Source organism: Xenopus tropicalis, chromosome 8 (genome assembly GCF_000004195.4).
Source record: "Xenopus tropicalis strain Nigerian chromosome 8, UCB_Xtro_10.0, whole genome shotgun sequence".
In the NCBI taxonomy this organism is placed as follows: domain Eukaryota; kingdom Metazoa; phylum Chordata; class Amphibia; order Anura; family Pipidae; genus Xenopus; species Xenopus tropicalis.
Window position 1 is genome coordinate 107,430,274 of NC_030684.2, and position 16,977 is coordinate 107,447,250.

Consider the following 16,977-nt stretch of genomic DNA (forward strand, 5'->3'; position numbering starts at 1 on the left):
AGCTTAGACGTTGTTCTTGTCCGTGGGGGTGGTCAATGTTTTAATAGGCTGAAGGAAAATCAGAATGTAGCCCCGCCCCCAAGATTGTCAGTCACTAAGTTGGTCCTTGTAGGAGATTGAAACAGTTAGTAAGGAGGGGTGGGGGGGAGGAGGCAGGGCACTATTTAATATGACGTAGATGTGATATACTGGGACAATATGCAATTGGTTTTAATTTTAATTTCTTAAAAAATAATTTAGCTTTTTGTTCAGCATCTTTCCGGTTTAATGGTTTGAATGAGAATCTGGATGATGGATAGGAGAGGGCTTGAATAGAAAGATAAGCAATGAAAAGTAACAATAACAATACAATTATAGCCCCACAACACATGTAGACCTCCTAATGTTTTGCATTTAGGTGAGAGCTACAAATGAATAATAGATAACGATTTGTTGCACCCAAGAACAAATCAGTTGGAGCTGCGTTTTACAGCATTCCTACCCATGAGGATCAAAACTTAACCCTTGAAATGTCTTGAAGTAAAAGCTTCAAAATACATGGGCCAGAAATGACTTAATGCATAATAAAAGATAAATTACAAAATTACATTGTTCTTATATATTAACACAAGTTAAAAAGGAAGTCAGATACAGAAGCATTTGTTGGACCCCAAGGAAGGAAGAGCCACCTTTACCCTATACACTGTACATATACAGGAACTGTAGCCGGGGAATCCCTTTCTGGAGAACTGAATGGGTGGAGCAGCTCGGCACATTTGTCCAATCAAGTACCATGACACCTTGGGAGACAGAGGCAGTGGTGGTAATGTGATCCTGATAATTATTGGTAAAGGTGTGGGAAGAAAATAACACTTTTAAATTACATACAACATTAATATTCAGTGTAATAGAGCCTCTGTGAGGGAGAGTGGCGCTGGTACCTCACCCCTATCATACCTGTCACAATTCCAAATTACATTTATATAACTCATTAGTTGCTTTACTGGTTCTTTTGCACCTGTGAAATGTTTATCTAGGTTTATTGCTATTTAGTCAATTATCATGTAAATGGTATGAATCATTGTTAACATGTATTTCAATATGTTCTGTAGCAGCCTTTTAAGCCTTACAAGTCATCTGTTGAGTGCTACCATTTTTTTTTCTGTCGCTCTAATTAAAAGAAATGAACAGAATAACCCTTGCAATACGGCCCCCTTGTCTCGGTCCTTTGCTCTCACACTCTTATTGTATTATCTTTAGCTGATTCCTAGAAACTATGGTTGTCCATTGTCCATTTGCTTTTAATAAGGATTAATTATATCTTAGTTGGGATCAAGTACAGGGTACTGTTTTATTATTACAGAGAAAAAGGAAATCATTTTTAAAAATTATAATTATTTGCTTATAATGAAGTCTATGGGACATGGCCTTCCCGTAATTCGGAACTTTCTGGATAATGGGTTTCCGGATAATGGATCCCATACCTGTAGTAATAATAAATAAATAATAAAAACATATTTACAGTAAATGTGCTTATATACAGGGCTAGTTATCTTATCATTAAGGGGAATCTTTAGGAGCATTTGAAGGAGATTAGCAAATCGATGATTGAAGCATTCAAGAGGACCCAAATTATTCTAAGGTACTTGCAAAAACAGAAATAGATGAAAGTTCATAATTTCAGTGAAGTGACTTGAAGGGTGAAGGAAAGTTGGCTAGAGACAGCAGGGATTAAAATATGTTGGTGTTATGGGGAATAAGTACAGAAGAGATAGGTTTGAGGAGATGGGGGGGGAGGCTGACGAGTGGCCATGGTTAATGGATAGGAGAAAACAATGGTTGACACGTTGCCCGTGACAGGAACTGAGAGTCACTGAACAGTGAATAAGAATTATAGGCAGAAAGGGGTGGGGGGGGGGGGGGGGTGCTTAGGTTTGTAAAAAAAGACAGCAGAGTATTTGACATATTAAGCACCAATTTTAAGGGAATTAAAATAGACGCAGCAGCCCCACAGGCTTCTGGAAGGCTCAGCAATATAAAGGGCTCAATGAAAGTCTAGACTGATTGGCAGTTTCAGTATGTATGTGTGTATGAAAATGGTCATCTGCCATAAAACAGTTTTACTTTGGGGCCCAGTAACTACACCACTGCCACCTTTCTAGGTTCTAAGTAGGAGCAAAGTCTGACTTTATGGGAGCTAGAGTGCAGCTAGAAGGCTGAGGCCTGTATAACCCAGGAGATATTCTGCATTTAGAAGCAAGATTACAATAGGTTTGAAAGCAGAAATATAATGAATACCTTTTATAGCTAGAAAAATAAATGCAAGCACTAATTACTCTGAATGGAGATCTAACGCGAATGGCATATTTCATATTAAAATTCCAATTGTAACACACTGGCTAGAACTACAGAATTCCCAGTCCACTGCTAAGCGTGTCTCTTCATATTTATTAATCCTGACTTGTTCATTGTGTCACCTTTTGGAACCCTTGCAATATGCCAGTATCTCATGATAAATAGTCTTACTAGCGCAGGCTCGGTCCCTTACATGTGTCCAGAATACCCTTTTAAAAATGAGAGCTGTTACCATGGGAACCTTTTGAAATTAGTAGTTTTATCAGCTTGGACTTCCTGCCTTTGTTACATATGTATTGTGAAGGAACATGCATACTAAAGCCCCTGGGAGCATACAAAGTGGCATTATGCAGCTGTGAGCTGATTAACGTTCACTTTGCTCTTTACAAACCAAAATTCTTGTCCGGGCAGCAGAATGCAAACCCTAAGGGTAGAAATATCCTTATGGGAATTTAAGCCACAAAAATACTGCATGTAGGCTCAGTGCGTGGGAAGGGATTTTACATCTAAAAAATACATTGCAGTAGTGTGTGTGGGTGGACATTTTGTCAACCTGCACCTGACTCTAACCCACCACTCCCCACCCACGCCCACCCAACCCAGCAAGGCAACTGTATTTATAGACCCGTGCCCAACTCACCCATCTGTGATGTCACAAATGGGGTGGGGTAGGCAGGTGTGAGCCTATCAATAGAGGCTTCTGGTGGCAGAAAAAGGGCAGAGTAAAGGTGGCCACTGACGTGGCGACTTCCGATCTTTCCGATCTTTTCCGATCGGAACTTCGGCCACTAACCGTTCAGGGCTGAAACGGCAGATAAGGAGGTAGAAACAATAGGATTTCTACCTCCTTCTGCCGATTCAGCCCTGAAGGCAGATTTTGATCTATGGCGCCCAATCAAAATCTTTTAACCCGCCCGATCGGCGAGTCGACTGATATCAGCAGCCTCCTGTGATATCGGTCGACTCCCCGACTTGCCATACACGCACCGAATATCGTACAAAGCGGGGTTTCGTACGATATTATCGTTGCGTGTATGGCCAGCTTAAGTTTAAGGGCGGGTGGGGAGAAAGGGAGGACTCAGCCCGAACCTGGCCACAACCCATATGAACTGTGTGAAGGCTGGTGCAAACGGATTTTGGGCCAGCCCAAACATTTCATTTGCTCTAGCCCCTCTTGAAGTTCTCACCTTTGGTCAGGGCCGCTCTTGAAATTAATACAGAAAAATATTGGTGTATCAGTTGTTTATTCAAGAATACGACACCAAATACATATTCACTTTAGATCTTACCCTAACTCCCATTCAAACTGCATTTCAGGTTTATCTAGAAGAGAAAATGTGCATTCTCCCCAATTTTTACCCAAATAAAACCTTCAATACAGCAGAGCGGAGGTCGGGCCGAAAATGCAAAAGCGGGCATTTTTATAGGGCCTACCTCTGCTGCATGTCCCTGCAAGCAAGAGCAGCACTAGGGAAGGGAGCAGATCCACTTCTCCCAGCCTGAAAAAAACCCGCAGGCTGAGAGCAATGGAGCTTACACTCTGTGTGCCCTGGCCTTTATTCCCCACTTGCTCACACGCTAGTGCTTGAAAATACAATCTGATCAGGGAAGAAGTTAACTAGACCTTTATTTTACTCCTCTTGACACCTGCGGTTTTAGAGATAGGCTACTGCGGGAATCTATTAGTGCTCAGACCCCACATCAAGGGGGATGGGATTTCAGGACTGCAGAGTTTACTGCATGCAGTGTCCTTTCCTGGGATTTTTATTCCTGCCCTTTGAAATATTCAGGACCCAGCATTTTTTAAAAGTCTGTTAATGCAATTTTAATTTCATTCCATTAAATAATCATTCAGGGATTTAGTGTAGGAAAAAACATTACAATCCAGTCTCTTTGCCATTTACTAATGTCCAGAAGCTACTGAGAAAAATATACATATACCTGTACTGTAAATATATGTAAATATTCATTTCTGACAGAGAGAAATTGCTTTATGCATAGATTATGCTCTTTCATCTAAAGGTCTATGATCCACATTTTGGGTCTTAACCCCTTCTCCTTATAGACTGCAAGCTCTTTTGGTTAGGGCCCTCTTCACCTCTATATTGGTTGCTTGTATTTAATTCTTTATGTTCAATGTATAAGCCCACTTATTGTACAGTGCTGGGGAATATGTTGGCGCTTTATAAATACATTTCAATAATTGTAATAATAATAATGCATTTGTAGGGAAATTATTCTTTTTCCTACAGAACCTCTGTACTGGTATATTCCTTCCCCACATGTATTCCTTGAGGCTGCTAGGATGTCAGGTTACCCAGCATGGCAAGGACTAGTTCCATTATGCCCTTCTGGGTCACTCCACTACAATATTTTTATTATGAGGACTATTTTAAATTATTCTTATTTGTTCTCCCAACCACAAACCAGAAATCCTATTGTTATCTATTCTATACTGAAGAGCTTCTTGCAACAACCCCTAAGCTTAGCTCAGCAGCTTCTCAGAGCCCACTGAGCATGTGAGCATCACAGATACTTCCAACAGATTCCAGTATGGTGACCCCCTGTCATAAGTTTGAAGGCCTGGATCATTAATACTACAGAGATGCTGAACCTTCAGGCTGGTGCAATACATTCAGTATATTACAACTGGCATTTCTAGCCATATTCATTTTTAGGGTTTAGTTTTCCTTTAAGCAGTCTGTGCATATGCCCCAGTAACACTAAAGGGTGTTGCATGCTGGTTATTTTGTGTTCACATTCTTGACTAGAGGTCATTAGGATGGAGGAGTTAATAGTAAGAGTATTTATAGCCTCACAGAATTTGTGCCATACCCAGGGCTAGAGTCTACTGGGAACTACTACAGGCAGCCATTTCATATCAGCAGCTTTGGACTGGGACACAACATAGGCTCTGGCATTTTAAGTACGCACAGGTTCAAACAGCCCACTGAATAGTGACTGGTTATGGTATCTTACAGTAGCCCCTCGGGCATTTGAGAATCCACAAACTGCCAGTCTGAGCCTATGGGTTACACTCATAACATGGAATCTGGCTGATAATATCAGACTGGGCCTCCTTGGGGTCATCAGAGAACCTGACATCCATGACCTACTCTCAACAACAATTAGATTCAGAGGGACATGTAATATAGAGGGTTATGTAGTGTAGGGACTCATACTATTGTCCTGTCAGGTGCTTCTGGTAATGTTATGGAGCAGAAGTGGATCCCTAGTATAAGGTTACCAAATCATTTAAACATATTGGGGAAAATAAAGCAATAAAATGGCTGCACTCATTGCAAATTCCATTGACATTAGAAGTAAGGGATACATGACAGAAAAGGGCTCATAAGATGGCATTTCATTTCTCTCCTATTTTATAAAACAAGTACAATATCTTTTACTCCGACGTGTCTCTTTAAAGCTTTAAAGTAAACAAACAAACAGGAACCAAGTGTGCTCCTTTATTCTATATATAGTGGCTGCTTTTCCACTTGAGCCTAGCAACCGAGCTCTGACTCGCAGTAACCTGTTTTCTTTGCTTTTTCTCGTTCCTCCTGGGTGTCTGTGAGCTGCGTTTGATGTATGACTTTCTTCCCCTCGGTGACATGCTTTTGCCTAGTCTTGCTCCCTTTTAATGTCTGCTTCTGCACAGATCACTACAGAGCCCGTGTCCCATCCTGCGGACTCAGATCCGAGCCGTTCCACAAGGAATAGCCCCATACGTATCATTTTCACAACTTGCATTGTACGCCCTCTCTTCCTCCGTTGCCTCCTTGCCATCACCATAGTAACACAGGATTTCCACGGAAAAAGACTCTAAATATAGATTTCGAATCCCGAGCTTTTAGCTAAAAGCTTGAAGTCACAGTAGATGGCTAGAAGGATTAGGCAGCAAATGCAGAAAACTGTAAACAGAGGGTAAATGGAAAAAGGCAGATTGTTATCTTGGAAGCTCCTGGTCATTTCCAGTTGAATGCATTACATGTAGACTTACCTACTTACCCCACACTTACTCATGGCACTGTGACTCAGACTAGACTTGCCTACTTACCCCAAACTTACCCATGGCACTGTGACTCAGCTTAGACTTGCCTACTTACCCCACACTTTCCCATGGCACTGTGACTCAGCCTAGACTTGCCTAATTACCCCACACTTACCCATGGCACTGTGACTCAGCTTAGACTTGCCTACTTACCCCACACTTTCCCATGGCACTGTGACTCAGCCTAGACTTGCCTACTTACCCCACACTTACTCATGGCACTGTGACTCAGCCTAGACTTGCCTACTTACCCTACACTTACTCATGGCACTGTGACTCAGCCTAGACTTGCCTGCTTACCCCACACTTACTCATGGCACTGTGACTCAGCCTAGACTTGCCTACTTACCCCACACTTGCTAATGGCATTGTGACTCAGCCTAGACTTGCGCTAGACTTGCCTACTTACCCCTACACTTACCCATGGCACTGTGACTCAGCCCAGACTTGCCTGCTTACCCCACACTTACCCATGGCACTGTGACTCAGCCTAGACTTGCCTACTTACCCTACACTTACTCATGGCACTGTGACTCTGCCTAGACTTGCCTACTTACCCCACACTTACCCATGGCACTGTGACTCAGCTTAGACTTGCCTACTTACCCCACACTTACTCATGGCACTGTGACTCAGCCTAGACTTGTCTACTTACCCCACACTTACCATTGGCACTGTGACTCAGACTAGACTTGCCTACTTACCCCACACTTTCCCATGGCACTGTGACTCAGCTTAGACTTGCCTACTTACCCCACACTTTCCCATGGCACTGTGACTCAGCCCAGACTTGCCTACTTACCCTACACTTACTCATGGCACTGTGACTCAGCCTAGACTTGCCTACTTACCCCACACTTGCCCATGGCACTGTGACTCAGCCCATGGCATGAATTGCCTACTTACCCTACACTTACCCATGGCATGTGACTCAGCTTAGACTTGCCTACTTACCCTACACTTACCCATGGCACTGTGACTCAGCCCATGGCATGACTTGCCTACTTACCCCACACTTTCCCATGGCATGTGACTCAGCTTAGACTTGCCTACTTACCCCACACTTTCCCATGGCACTGTGACTCAGCTTAGACTTGCCTACTTACCCCACACTTACTCATGGCACTGTGACTCAGCCTAGACTTGCCTGCTTGCCCCACATTTACTCATTGCACTGCAACTCAGCCTACTTGCCTCACATTTACTCATGGCACTGCAGCTCATCCTAAGCTTGCCTACTTGCCCCACACTTACCCATGACACAGTTATATAGCCATACATTTTAAAGGAGAAGGAAAGTCATTTTTGCACTTTACTGCCAATAGATTCCCCACATTAGTGCCACCTAGAACACTTTATTTATTCAGAAAGCATTACCATACCTATTAGAGCCCTAGACGCTTTCTCTGTTTGCTTAAGATTGCAGCTGCCAATTTAGCTTGGTCTTCATAGCTTCCTGCTGTATAGCTCTAGCTGACATTACACATTCCTAAGGGAATAGGGAGGGAGTTCTTAGCATTCTTGTGGGAGGGGGGAGCAGGAGAAGGGGGAGAGATGAGAGCTGTGCAGACTCTGGCCCCTGGAATGAATTATTTTTCTGATACCCAAAGAACATGTTTACAAAAAAGGAGACAAGAAATCCTGTGGTTTCTTTTTTATAGAGGACTCAGTGCAGCATTTCTGTGAGTGCTTATGGCTGTATTTACATAGACCTTTCTGATAAAGCTTACTTAGCTTTTAACTTTTCTTCTCCTTTAACCTTACTGTCCCTGTGCTTCAGGCTTCAGCTCAGCACTGCATTTAAATGGGTGCTACTGTTTGTATAGCTACTTTCCCAAAAGGGATCAAGGACTGAATCAATGAGCCAATGCAGTCCTCCATCTGATTGGAAAATCAAGCCTGCACGATAGACATCTGCCCAGTTTTCACCAAGATATAGGTTGGAGAGGCCTGTCAGTCTGAAGGACCTGAATCGGCAGCTCAAATCTGCCCGTGTAAGGCCACTGAAGAGGAACTAAAGGCAGGTTCAATGTCCCAGAAAATAAGCCCTCTCTTAAGAATTGCTTTATATGAGCAAAATAATCAGCAATTCTCTTTTTGAATGGGGCATAAAATGTAGGCCATAGTATTTGTCTGGGATTAGGCAGCATATTTCTTGTCCAGGCTAGGACAATCTGTGCTACTACAATAAATGGCCACTATAATTTTAGATTTCATTTTTTTTTATGATGTTTTTCTAATGAAAATAATCAGCCTACAATTGTCGGAAAAAGAAGTGTCTGAGGGCAATGTAGGACAGCTGAAGCCCCAAGCTATGCAGTCCTTAAGATGAACTACAGAATCAGCTGAAGGCTCCTGGTTGTAATTCAAAATTTGCAAAAATAGAAAAGGACAACCATCTGCAGTATGTTTCCAAAAACGTTTAAAACTTAATTCTAGGATTAACTAATTCTAAGGTCAAAGCCTAAGACAAACATGTTTCTCTATTTAGGAGAAGGAAAGCTACTGAGCTATTTTATTGGAAACAGATTAATAACAATAGGGCAAGCTAGAACACTATATTTATCCTGCAGAATTCTTTACCATGCCTGAGCTCCCTCTGCTTGTTTAAGATTGCAGCTGCCATTTTAGCTTGGTCTGACTTCACTTCCACTGCTGCCTGGAACATCTCTCATCTTAGATTACAGCAGAGAGGGAAGGGGGGTGGAGGGAGAAGGGAGGGGGGAGAGAGAGAGGGAAACAAACTGAGCAGGCTGTGCCAGAGCAGTGCTTATGGCTGTATTAACATCGACCTTTCTGATAAAGCTTACTTAGTTTTTACCTTGCCTTCTCCTATTAGCTTCCCTAATTATATAAGAATGCTTTACAATGCAATAGTGCATCTTCATATGTAAAAATCCTAGATACATAAAACAGCTTTCCAACACCTAGTGCGCAAATAACAATGCTATTAAAATGCTTTGCAAATAAGTACAAATAGGCCAATACTGGGTAAGCATGAAATCTGTTAGGCTTAATAGTAAGGGGTTAGTACAGCTTTTAATGGATAAGGTAAAACATTTTTTTGTCAACATAACTTTGTGCATGAGTGAAAGAAATATTAAGAGTGTCAGTAACCCTAGCTGTCTGTGCCTTTCCTGGATTCAGTTAACTACCTATGGTTGCTGAATCTAAAGTTGAACCAAAAGCCTGGTATTAGCAGGCTAAAAATGCAAATATCTTAGAAACATTTAATAACAGCGAATAACAGCAAATAAATATGTAACTGTATATTTTCTGCTATCTAACCCTTCGTTTCTAGAACGGAAATCTATTGCATGGCAATGCTAAATCAATCAAAAGCCACTCCCATCTAAAGGTAATGTTTCTTATACCTTTGGTAATAAAATTACCTTATTTAACAAAACAAAACAGAGTACAACAGCTTTTAATATATAACAGGAATTTGACATCTATCTGTGCACAGCTGAAATTGATTTCTAAGATGCATGGGCAATATTACCTTGGCAGCAGCGGAAGCGGCCTCCAGCAGATTGCTTTTCTTCCGAGGATTAAGACCTTTCTCCTGTTCATTATTTTTAGCGTTCTTCTCGGAGTCATTTGGTAATGACAGATGATTTCCAGCATCCAGCCGCTGCAACAGGGTTTGTGAATGGGAAGGAAATAACACATTAAAAAACATAGGGTAATCTTTGGGAAGCTCATCTAGACATTTTATAGGACATAGATATTTCATTTTTTTTTCTAAGGTGTTGTAGGTAGGCCTGTTAACTAGGTGGACAATAAAGGGAACAAGGAGCCACCTTCTTGTGGGCTCAAGTTCATGCTCTAAACCATTTATATCTTTAAACTTGTTATAATCTAAGGCATTATTTGTTGTATTTTGTCAGTTCAGTCCTCTTCTGGTGGTCCACCCTATGGTCATGGCCCCCTAGAGTGTAGCAAGGTTACAGATGTAAGCCTGTTAGTAAGTAGACTTGCTGGCTATAGTATGTGACTCAGCCCTTGCTTCTGTTGTACTCAGGGTGTTAATCCACAGAATGAAATCAATATATGGGCACGGATTTGTGGGGAGGCCACAAAGGCCCGGGCCCAGGGCAGCAAAAATGTAGGGGCGGCACTGCTCCGTATTGAAGTTTAAATGTGCGCATGCGCACTCGCGGCAGTGCGGGTTGGGGGGGTTGATTATTCGAGCATGCATTGGGGGGGGGGGGCAGGCGACGACTTGAGGAGGCCTAGGGGTGACCGAATATGAATTCCGGTGCTGGGCACCTGTGGTTTTTAAAAACAACAGTAACTTCTTTACTGGCAGGACAATATCCAGATCTCTTAAGATGAAACAAACTATATGTTACTCTGTATATCCAATGTATGAAACCCACTTATTGTACAGCGCTGCGGAATATGTTGGTGCTTTATAAATAAATTGTTAATAATAATAACAACACATTTGTTTAGCATATATTTATAAATAGAACCTTCATAAATGTTTGCCCATCAAATACTAATGACCAGTCTGCAGACAGTCAACTTGCAAATGTTCAACCACAGTCGAACTTGGGCAGCAGAGCATCTACCCCTAAGCCTGTTCTACTGGATTCCCATTCTGGGGTTGTAAACTCAGGACTATAATCCTTTTATTTTTATCATAGGAGCATCAGGCTGCTTTCTAAATACCCTGAACATAGCTCTCACTTCTAGAGCGAGATATAAAAGAGAATATCCTTTGAACTAACTTCCCTAACTAGGTTTGCCTCCATCTGGGCTCCAGTCTTCTTCCACCGTCCTTCCTAGGTGGAATCCAAGAAGAAAGATAAAAAACCTTATAAGTTATAGAGAACTCTCTAGTTGTAGATATCTATATAACAACTGTATTCCTGAATTCCTCCGTAGGGAACACTCACTCACAAACTTAGATTCGAACCTATGGAGCAGGGACCTCCTTCCTACTGTGTCTCATACCACATGGCACTTAATCTCTGTGTATTTATACTTATTTATTGTATTTATTATAACACATGTCCTCCCTGTGTGTAATTTTATATATTGTAAGATTGTATAGGGCTGCATATCCTTGCATCATTCTATAAATATAGTTATACATACATACATGAGTCTGGAGTGGAAGAGCTCAACACCAACCTGCCGGCGACCCGCAATTGATGGGCCAAGGTTGACCTGAACACGCCCAATCTGTGGGTATCGGCCCGACCCACACATCACTACTGCATACATGAAGGGCAACTAATTTATTGGTCCCCTACATAGATATAGGAAACATGAGTGTATTAGACATTCATCTATAGTTCCAAGAATGTATTAGGACATATTTTAGGATGCATGCAGATATATAGGACCTGTTGTATACTGATATCTTTTTAGATGCTATTTAGCAGCATTGACCCTTAGCATAGATTTGGATAGATGGCTTTATTTGGGCAGTTGAAATCTGTTAGGTACTTTAAAGTAAAATTAAATACTTTAAATTGAATCACATATCCCCATGAAGCAGGCCACATGAGCAAAGTTGAAGCTCCCATTTATGAGTGCTGTTGCAGAAATTTCTCTATGGATATTGTTAGGTTATTAAACTGGCTGGTAATTTATTGGCCTAAACTGTCTGATGGATTTATACACAAGTGCATTTTTTAATCAGTCAGTCGCCATGAGCCTCCCCTGCATAACGGCATTGCTAGCCACACATCTCTGCTGCTTCTATGGCATATGGATCAGTGCCACAGACTGCATCAGATTAAGCTTCATAGGTGGACCAAAGGTCAGGCCTGGATTTGTAGTGAGACCACAAAGGCCTGGGCATAGGGCAAGATAAATTAGGGAGCAGTAATTAGAAATCCGACTTTGCCAAAGGTGGGAGTAAGATGGAAACGTGATTGGACACAAGATATTTCAATATGTCTATAAAGAATATATAAAGATATATGCACACATGTATGTTCAAACATATATTCTCTGTTTAATTTTTGATACTGTATGCTGGATAATATGTAATTCCTTAGTCAACACCTTTACTAAAGGACTCTGCGCCTTATCTATCCCACGCATACTTTGCAGATATATAGGTCATTACATCTGGGAAACACAGCAATGTGTATTTAATCTCTATTCACTTATGAATGAAGTACAACTAAACCTTACCCAGCCCCAGCACTCTGCAGAGCCAAGCACTTCTGATTCAGGCAATGAAACCAAACAACTATTATTTGTCCAAAACTCTGAAAGCACAATATGTGTTCAGATTGATACAATTCATTGAAATTATCCATAATATTTGTGATCAGACTAAATCCATGCCTATGTTCTTTAGGTATGTTTGTAACTTTTTTTGAAATGTTTTCTAAATTGAGCCAATAAATGGTTGTTTGTTTCACTGATTAATTATTGAGTAATTATCATAATATCCAAAAGTATTGATGTTGGTATATATAGTTTATGTATGTGAGTGTATCGATAGGTCGGTATGGGTGTGTTGGGGGTTTGCTTGGAAGGATTGAACTTGATGGACTTTTTTCAACCCTGACTAAACTATGTAACTATGTTTACTTCTACCACAGAGAGTTCCATTGGAGATGTTAATCACAACTGTTCCACTCAATGCATGCTCTAAATCAACATACATTCTATGCTTTTGGGTGAGTGACATCTCTCCCTTAACGGCTGCCTCTTTTCCTTTCTTTCTGCGGCTTTTTTAATCGCCTCAATATACTGGGTACAGAGTAACCTGGGGGAGTAAACCTTCAGCTCTTTCTTTTCCCTTCGTTCTTTCCTTAGCTTTATCTTGTGACTCCTGTATTGTTTTTCCATCCACAGCAAAACTATTCAGATCAAAATATTTGATGACGAGGAGTATGAGAAAAACAAGACTTTCTTCATTGAACTGAGGGAGCCCCACCTTGTGGATCTGAGTGTACAGAAAGGTGGAGTAGCTACTCTGTCGCACTAACAGCCTTCGCTCCTTGTAACTCTGCTACTTCTAACCTCTGTGCTTTCCTCTTCCTCCATACTTTGTTTTTGATCTCCAATTAAAATTAATTAACTCATTTAACAACTCTAACTTTTTCCCACCCCTCTCTCTTTAACAATGCTGTGTGCGCATATATGATAGAATCAGACGTGTCACCTTAAGGCATGAGCAGCTGTCACTAGTTAGTCTTAGGGTCATAGTTCCCATATTTCTGAGTATAAGGACTGTTTATAGTCATACATTTCCTTCATTGTATCAAATAGAGAAAACCTTCTTAGCGCATCTAACAAACATTTGAATTTATTCAGGTGAATGAAAACGACCATGTTGTTTGTCTTATCTGAGACATTCTCCATGAAATGTCTCCATAGTGTCAAATTGCTCAGAGTGTTCTATTTTCATAACACTTTTTACACTGCTATCAACATGAAATTATAGCCATGCTGTTCAGTCCAGGCAAGGGCCAAGCAGAACAGAAAAAGCTTATCTTGATGCTCAATGCGACAAGCGTGAGAAGGGAAGCATCATGAGATGCTTACTGCTCAGGAGAATTAACTTACGCTGTTCTGCCTGGCAGGGCCGCTTTAAAGTACCAATGGGCCCAGGGCAAAGATCTCACTGGTGTGTCCCCAGAGCTACCACAAAATATTTGTAAGTACTACCCTCAAGCAGGAGAACTTGAATCTGGTAATGCAGGAATCAAAGAAATAGCCTATAGTTGAGTAGACATGAGATCCAGTCATGCCAAAAGTGATGCAAGCAGATAACCTATACTCACAAATATCAGGATATTATTTTAAAATAGTCTCTAAGGAACATTTGTTCTAATAGAAGATTAAAGTAAATATTTATATTTGGCTCTTCCAGCTGATCCCCATTTCTAGGGTATGTGTCAAAAGTCAAAAGTTATAGCAGTTAAAAGGTTTGATGGTGGGCCCTGAGAAATTGCCCCTATACCCATTTATTAAAACAGCCTTGCTGCCTGGACTGAACAATGTAGGCTCTTAGGTAGTGCCCAGTGCTTTTCTGTCTAATGGCAAATCTGTAAAACATAAATACAGCAGAACTCCCATTTTTATTTTTCACTTCACGGGCACAGAAAAAATGGAGTAAAATCCGGGAAAATGTGAAATCAATGAAATGCAATATATATGGGTGGAATATCAAAAATGGTGTAAAATGAGGGAAACTTAAAATCAGAGGATGTAAAATTAAAGTTTAACTGTATTTAGAAATTGGGTATATTTTCCCTTTAAAACTTCTGCCACAAAACATATTTGCACCAAGGTCTGCTTGTCACCTTTTTATGTGCTTCATCAGGAGCAATGACTGGTGGATGGGTTCAGGTAAGCACTAAAGATGCTGGATTTGGTGCATCCCTAGTTTTTTAGGCATATATCTTTTAAAATATGCCCCTCTATCTGCTTTTTTGACCCAGCAGAGGTAAATAAGTGTCCATTGACCATCTGACTGTAATTTGCTTTGTTAATTGCATAATTAGAGACTCGCTTAAGCACTGTACATGTGCTATCCTTTAAATGGCAAAGAGGGGAAGGAAAGGGGAAATAGTTCTGTTCCCCTCAATGCACAGCAGTTAAAGCATCAATGCTAGGCGTACTAAGTATGCCAGGACAGCAGGAAATGAAGTGACTTGCCAGGATCACGAGATGTTGCCAAAGAAAATCAAACTTTGATCTCTAGCATGAGATCCCACACCAAAGGCTGATTGCTTAACCCCATGTTACTTTATAAATGAATATGAAAAACATTAAAATCTGGACCTGTAGAACTATGTTATAAATCAGAATGTGTTTTGTTGATCCAACACCATCTGACAAAAGTTTCTCTGGAGTTTAGCCCTTAGTAATATTGGATAATTTTACTAAGAGCTAAACTCCAGAGCAGCTTTTGTCAAATGGTGTTGGATCAACAAAATGCATTCTACAAGTTGGATGTAGTTGCATGGATTAAAATATATATATATTTTTGATATCAAAATCTGATGTGTAAACTACATGAAAGGATTGGCATCCAGTTGCACAAGTGCCGCACATCAGCATGCTTTATTGAGTGTGAATTTTCCCTGTGTACCTATGTGAATGTAGAGCAGTGCAGTGCAGCATGTCTCTGATAATGTCACAGTGCCAATCACTGCTTGCCCTGTGCATGTACCCTACTCTGTGGCCTATAACTTGCCTCTTACTGCCTTGGTGATCAATATAAATATGGAAGAGTGCTGGAGGAATATTCTTCTACACCTTATTTAGAAGTATAATTTTAATTTAATCTTAACATTTTTGCCATCCACCAGTGCTCAACACAATCATCTGCACCTGCTGGATTAGTTATAGGTGCATGTTTATTAATGGGTGAAAATCCATTTCTCCAAAAATATCTTCCACTCCATTCATTTGCACATTTTATTGAGCATTTATTGTCGTTTCACCCAGTCATAAATATGCCCAGTAGGCTCACCTGTTGTCCTTGTAAGTGATGAGCGAATCTGTCCCGTCATTGGCTGAAAAATTCATAAATGTGGAGGAGTTCTACTGCATCTTCCATTCCTTTCCTTCCGTTTCCTGTAAATCAGGGATCCCCAACCTTTTATACCCAGGAGCCACATTTAAATGGAAAAAGTGTTTGGGAGCAACACAAGCATGAAAAAGGTAACTGGGGGTGCCAATAAGAGCCATAATTGGCTACTTAATAGCCCCTATGTGGACTGGCAGCCTACAGGAGGCTCTGGTTGGCATTATACCTGGTTTTTATGCAAACAAAACTTAACTCCTTACCAAAAATTCAAAAATAAACACCTGCTTTGAGGCCACTGGGAGCAACATCCAAGGGGTTGGTGAGCAACATGTTGCTTCTGAGCCACTGGTTGGGGATCACTGCTGTAAATGGTTTATAGCACTTATCTACACAGTTGGGTTGCTTTTGTATAATCTTTCCATTGTTCCTAAACATTTTTGTGGTCATTGATACACCACTAGTACAGTACTCTTTTACATTTACTAAAATTTGTTTTTTTCTGGCCTTAAAAGTCGTATAAATTCACATGGTATAAATTTAAATTTAACTTGATCATTGCTGTATTTATAAAATGTCACGATAATGCTTGAATCGGTCATACAAAGAGTTTACATTAGAAAATCCAGAATTTTTTGAGTTGAAAGCATTGTTCTCTTTATTTTTCTCAAACAGAAACATTTTTAGAGCATTGGCACTCTTGGAAAACAATAATGCGTTTAAGTTTCACTTGAAACTGGGTGAAACTGAAAATATTGATGGGATTTATTTCCCCTTGAAATTTTGAAACTGAAAACAGTAAGGGGATCAAGTTCTCCTTGAAGCTGGGTGAAACTGAAAACAATGAGGGAATTCATTTGTCCTTGAAAATGTGTCAAGTACAGGCTGTCACTGACTATTCTATTCCTCTGCTATTCTAAGCCTCCATAGGACTCAATGGTCCTCAGCAGATCAAACCTATTTATTTATTTTTTTTTACAAAAAAAACTAAACATTAATACATCAGGAATTATGGGAGTTATTTTTGAAAAATTTGGAGAAAAAGGAAAAAATCAAGTTCTAGCGAAAACCCATTCATAGA

General features: G+C 40.6%; 1 protein-coding gene across 9 annotated transcripts in view; it reads left to right on the top strand.

Moving 5' to 3' along the window:
* slc8a3 (solute carrier family 8 (sodium/calcium exchanger), member 3) overlaps positions 1 to 16,977 on the top strand; it is a 144,342-nt gene that overhangs the window by 93,786 nt on the left and 33,579 nt on the right. For 3 of the 9 annotated variants that reach the window (XM_004917257.4, XM_004917258.4, XM_004917260.4), the window contains exon 3: positions 13,214 to 13,320. The exons of 3 other annotated variants lie outside the window; for them this stretch is intronic. In XM_004917257.4, the coding sequence (XP_004917314.1) occupies positions 13,214 to 13,320 (107 nt within the window). Of the gene's footprint in view, positions 1 to 699; positions 803 to 12,957; positions 13,036 to 13,213; positions 13,321 to 16,977 lie in introns of those variants that run through there. 3 more of the 9 variants (XM_004917263.4, XM_031891155.1, XM_012969528.3) reach the window with 3 other exon arrangements.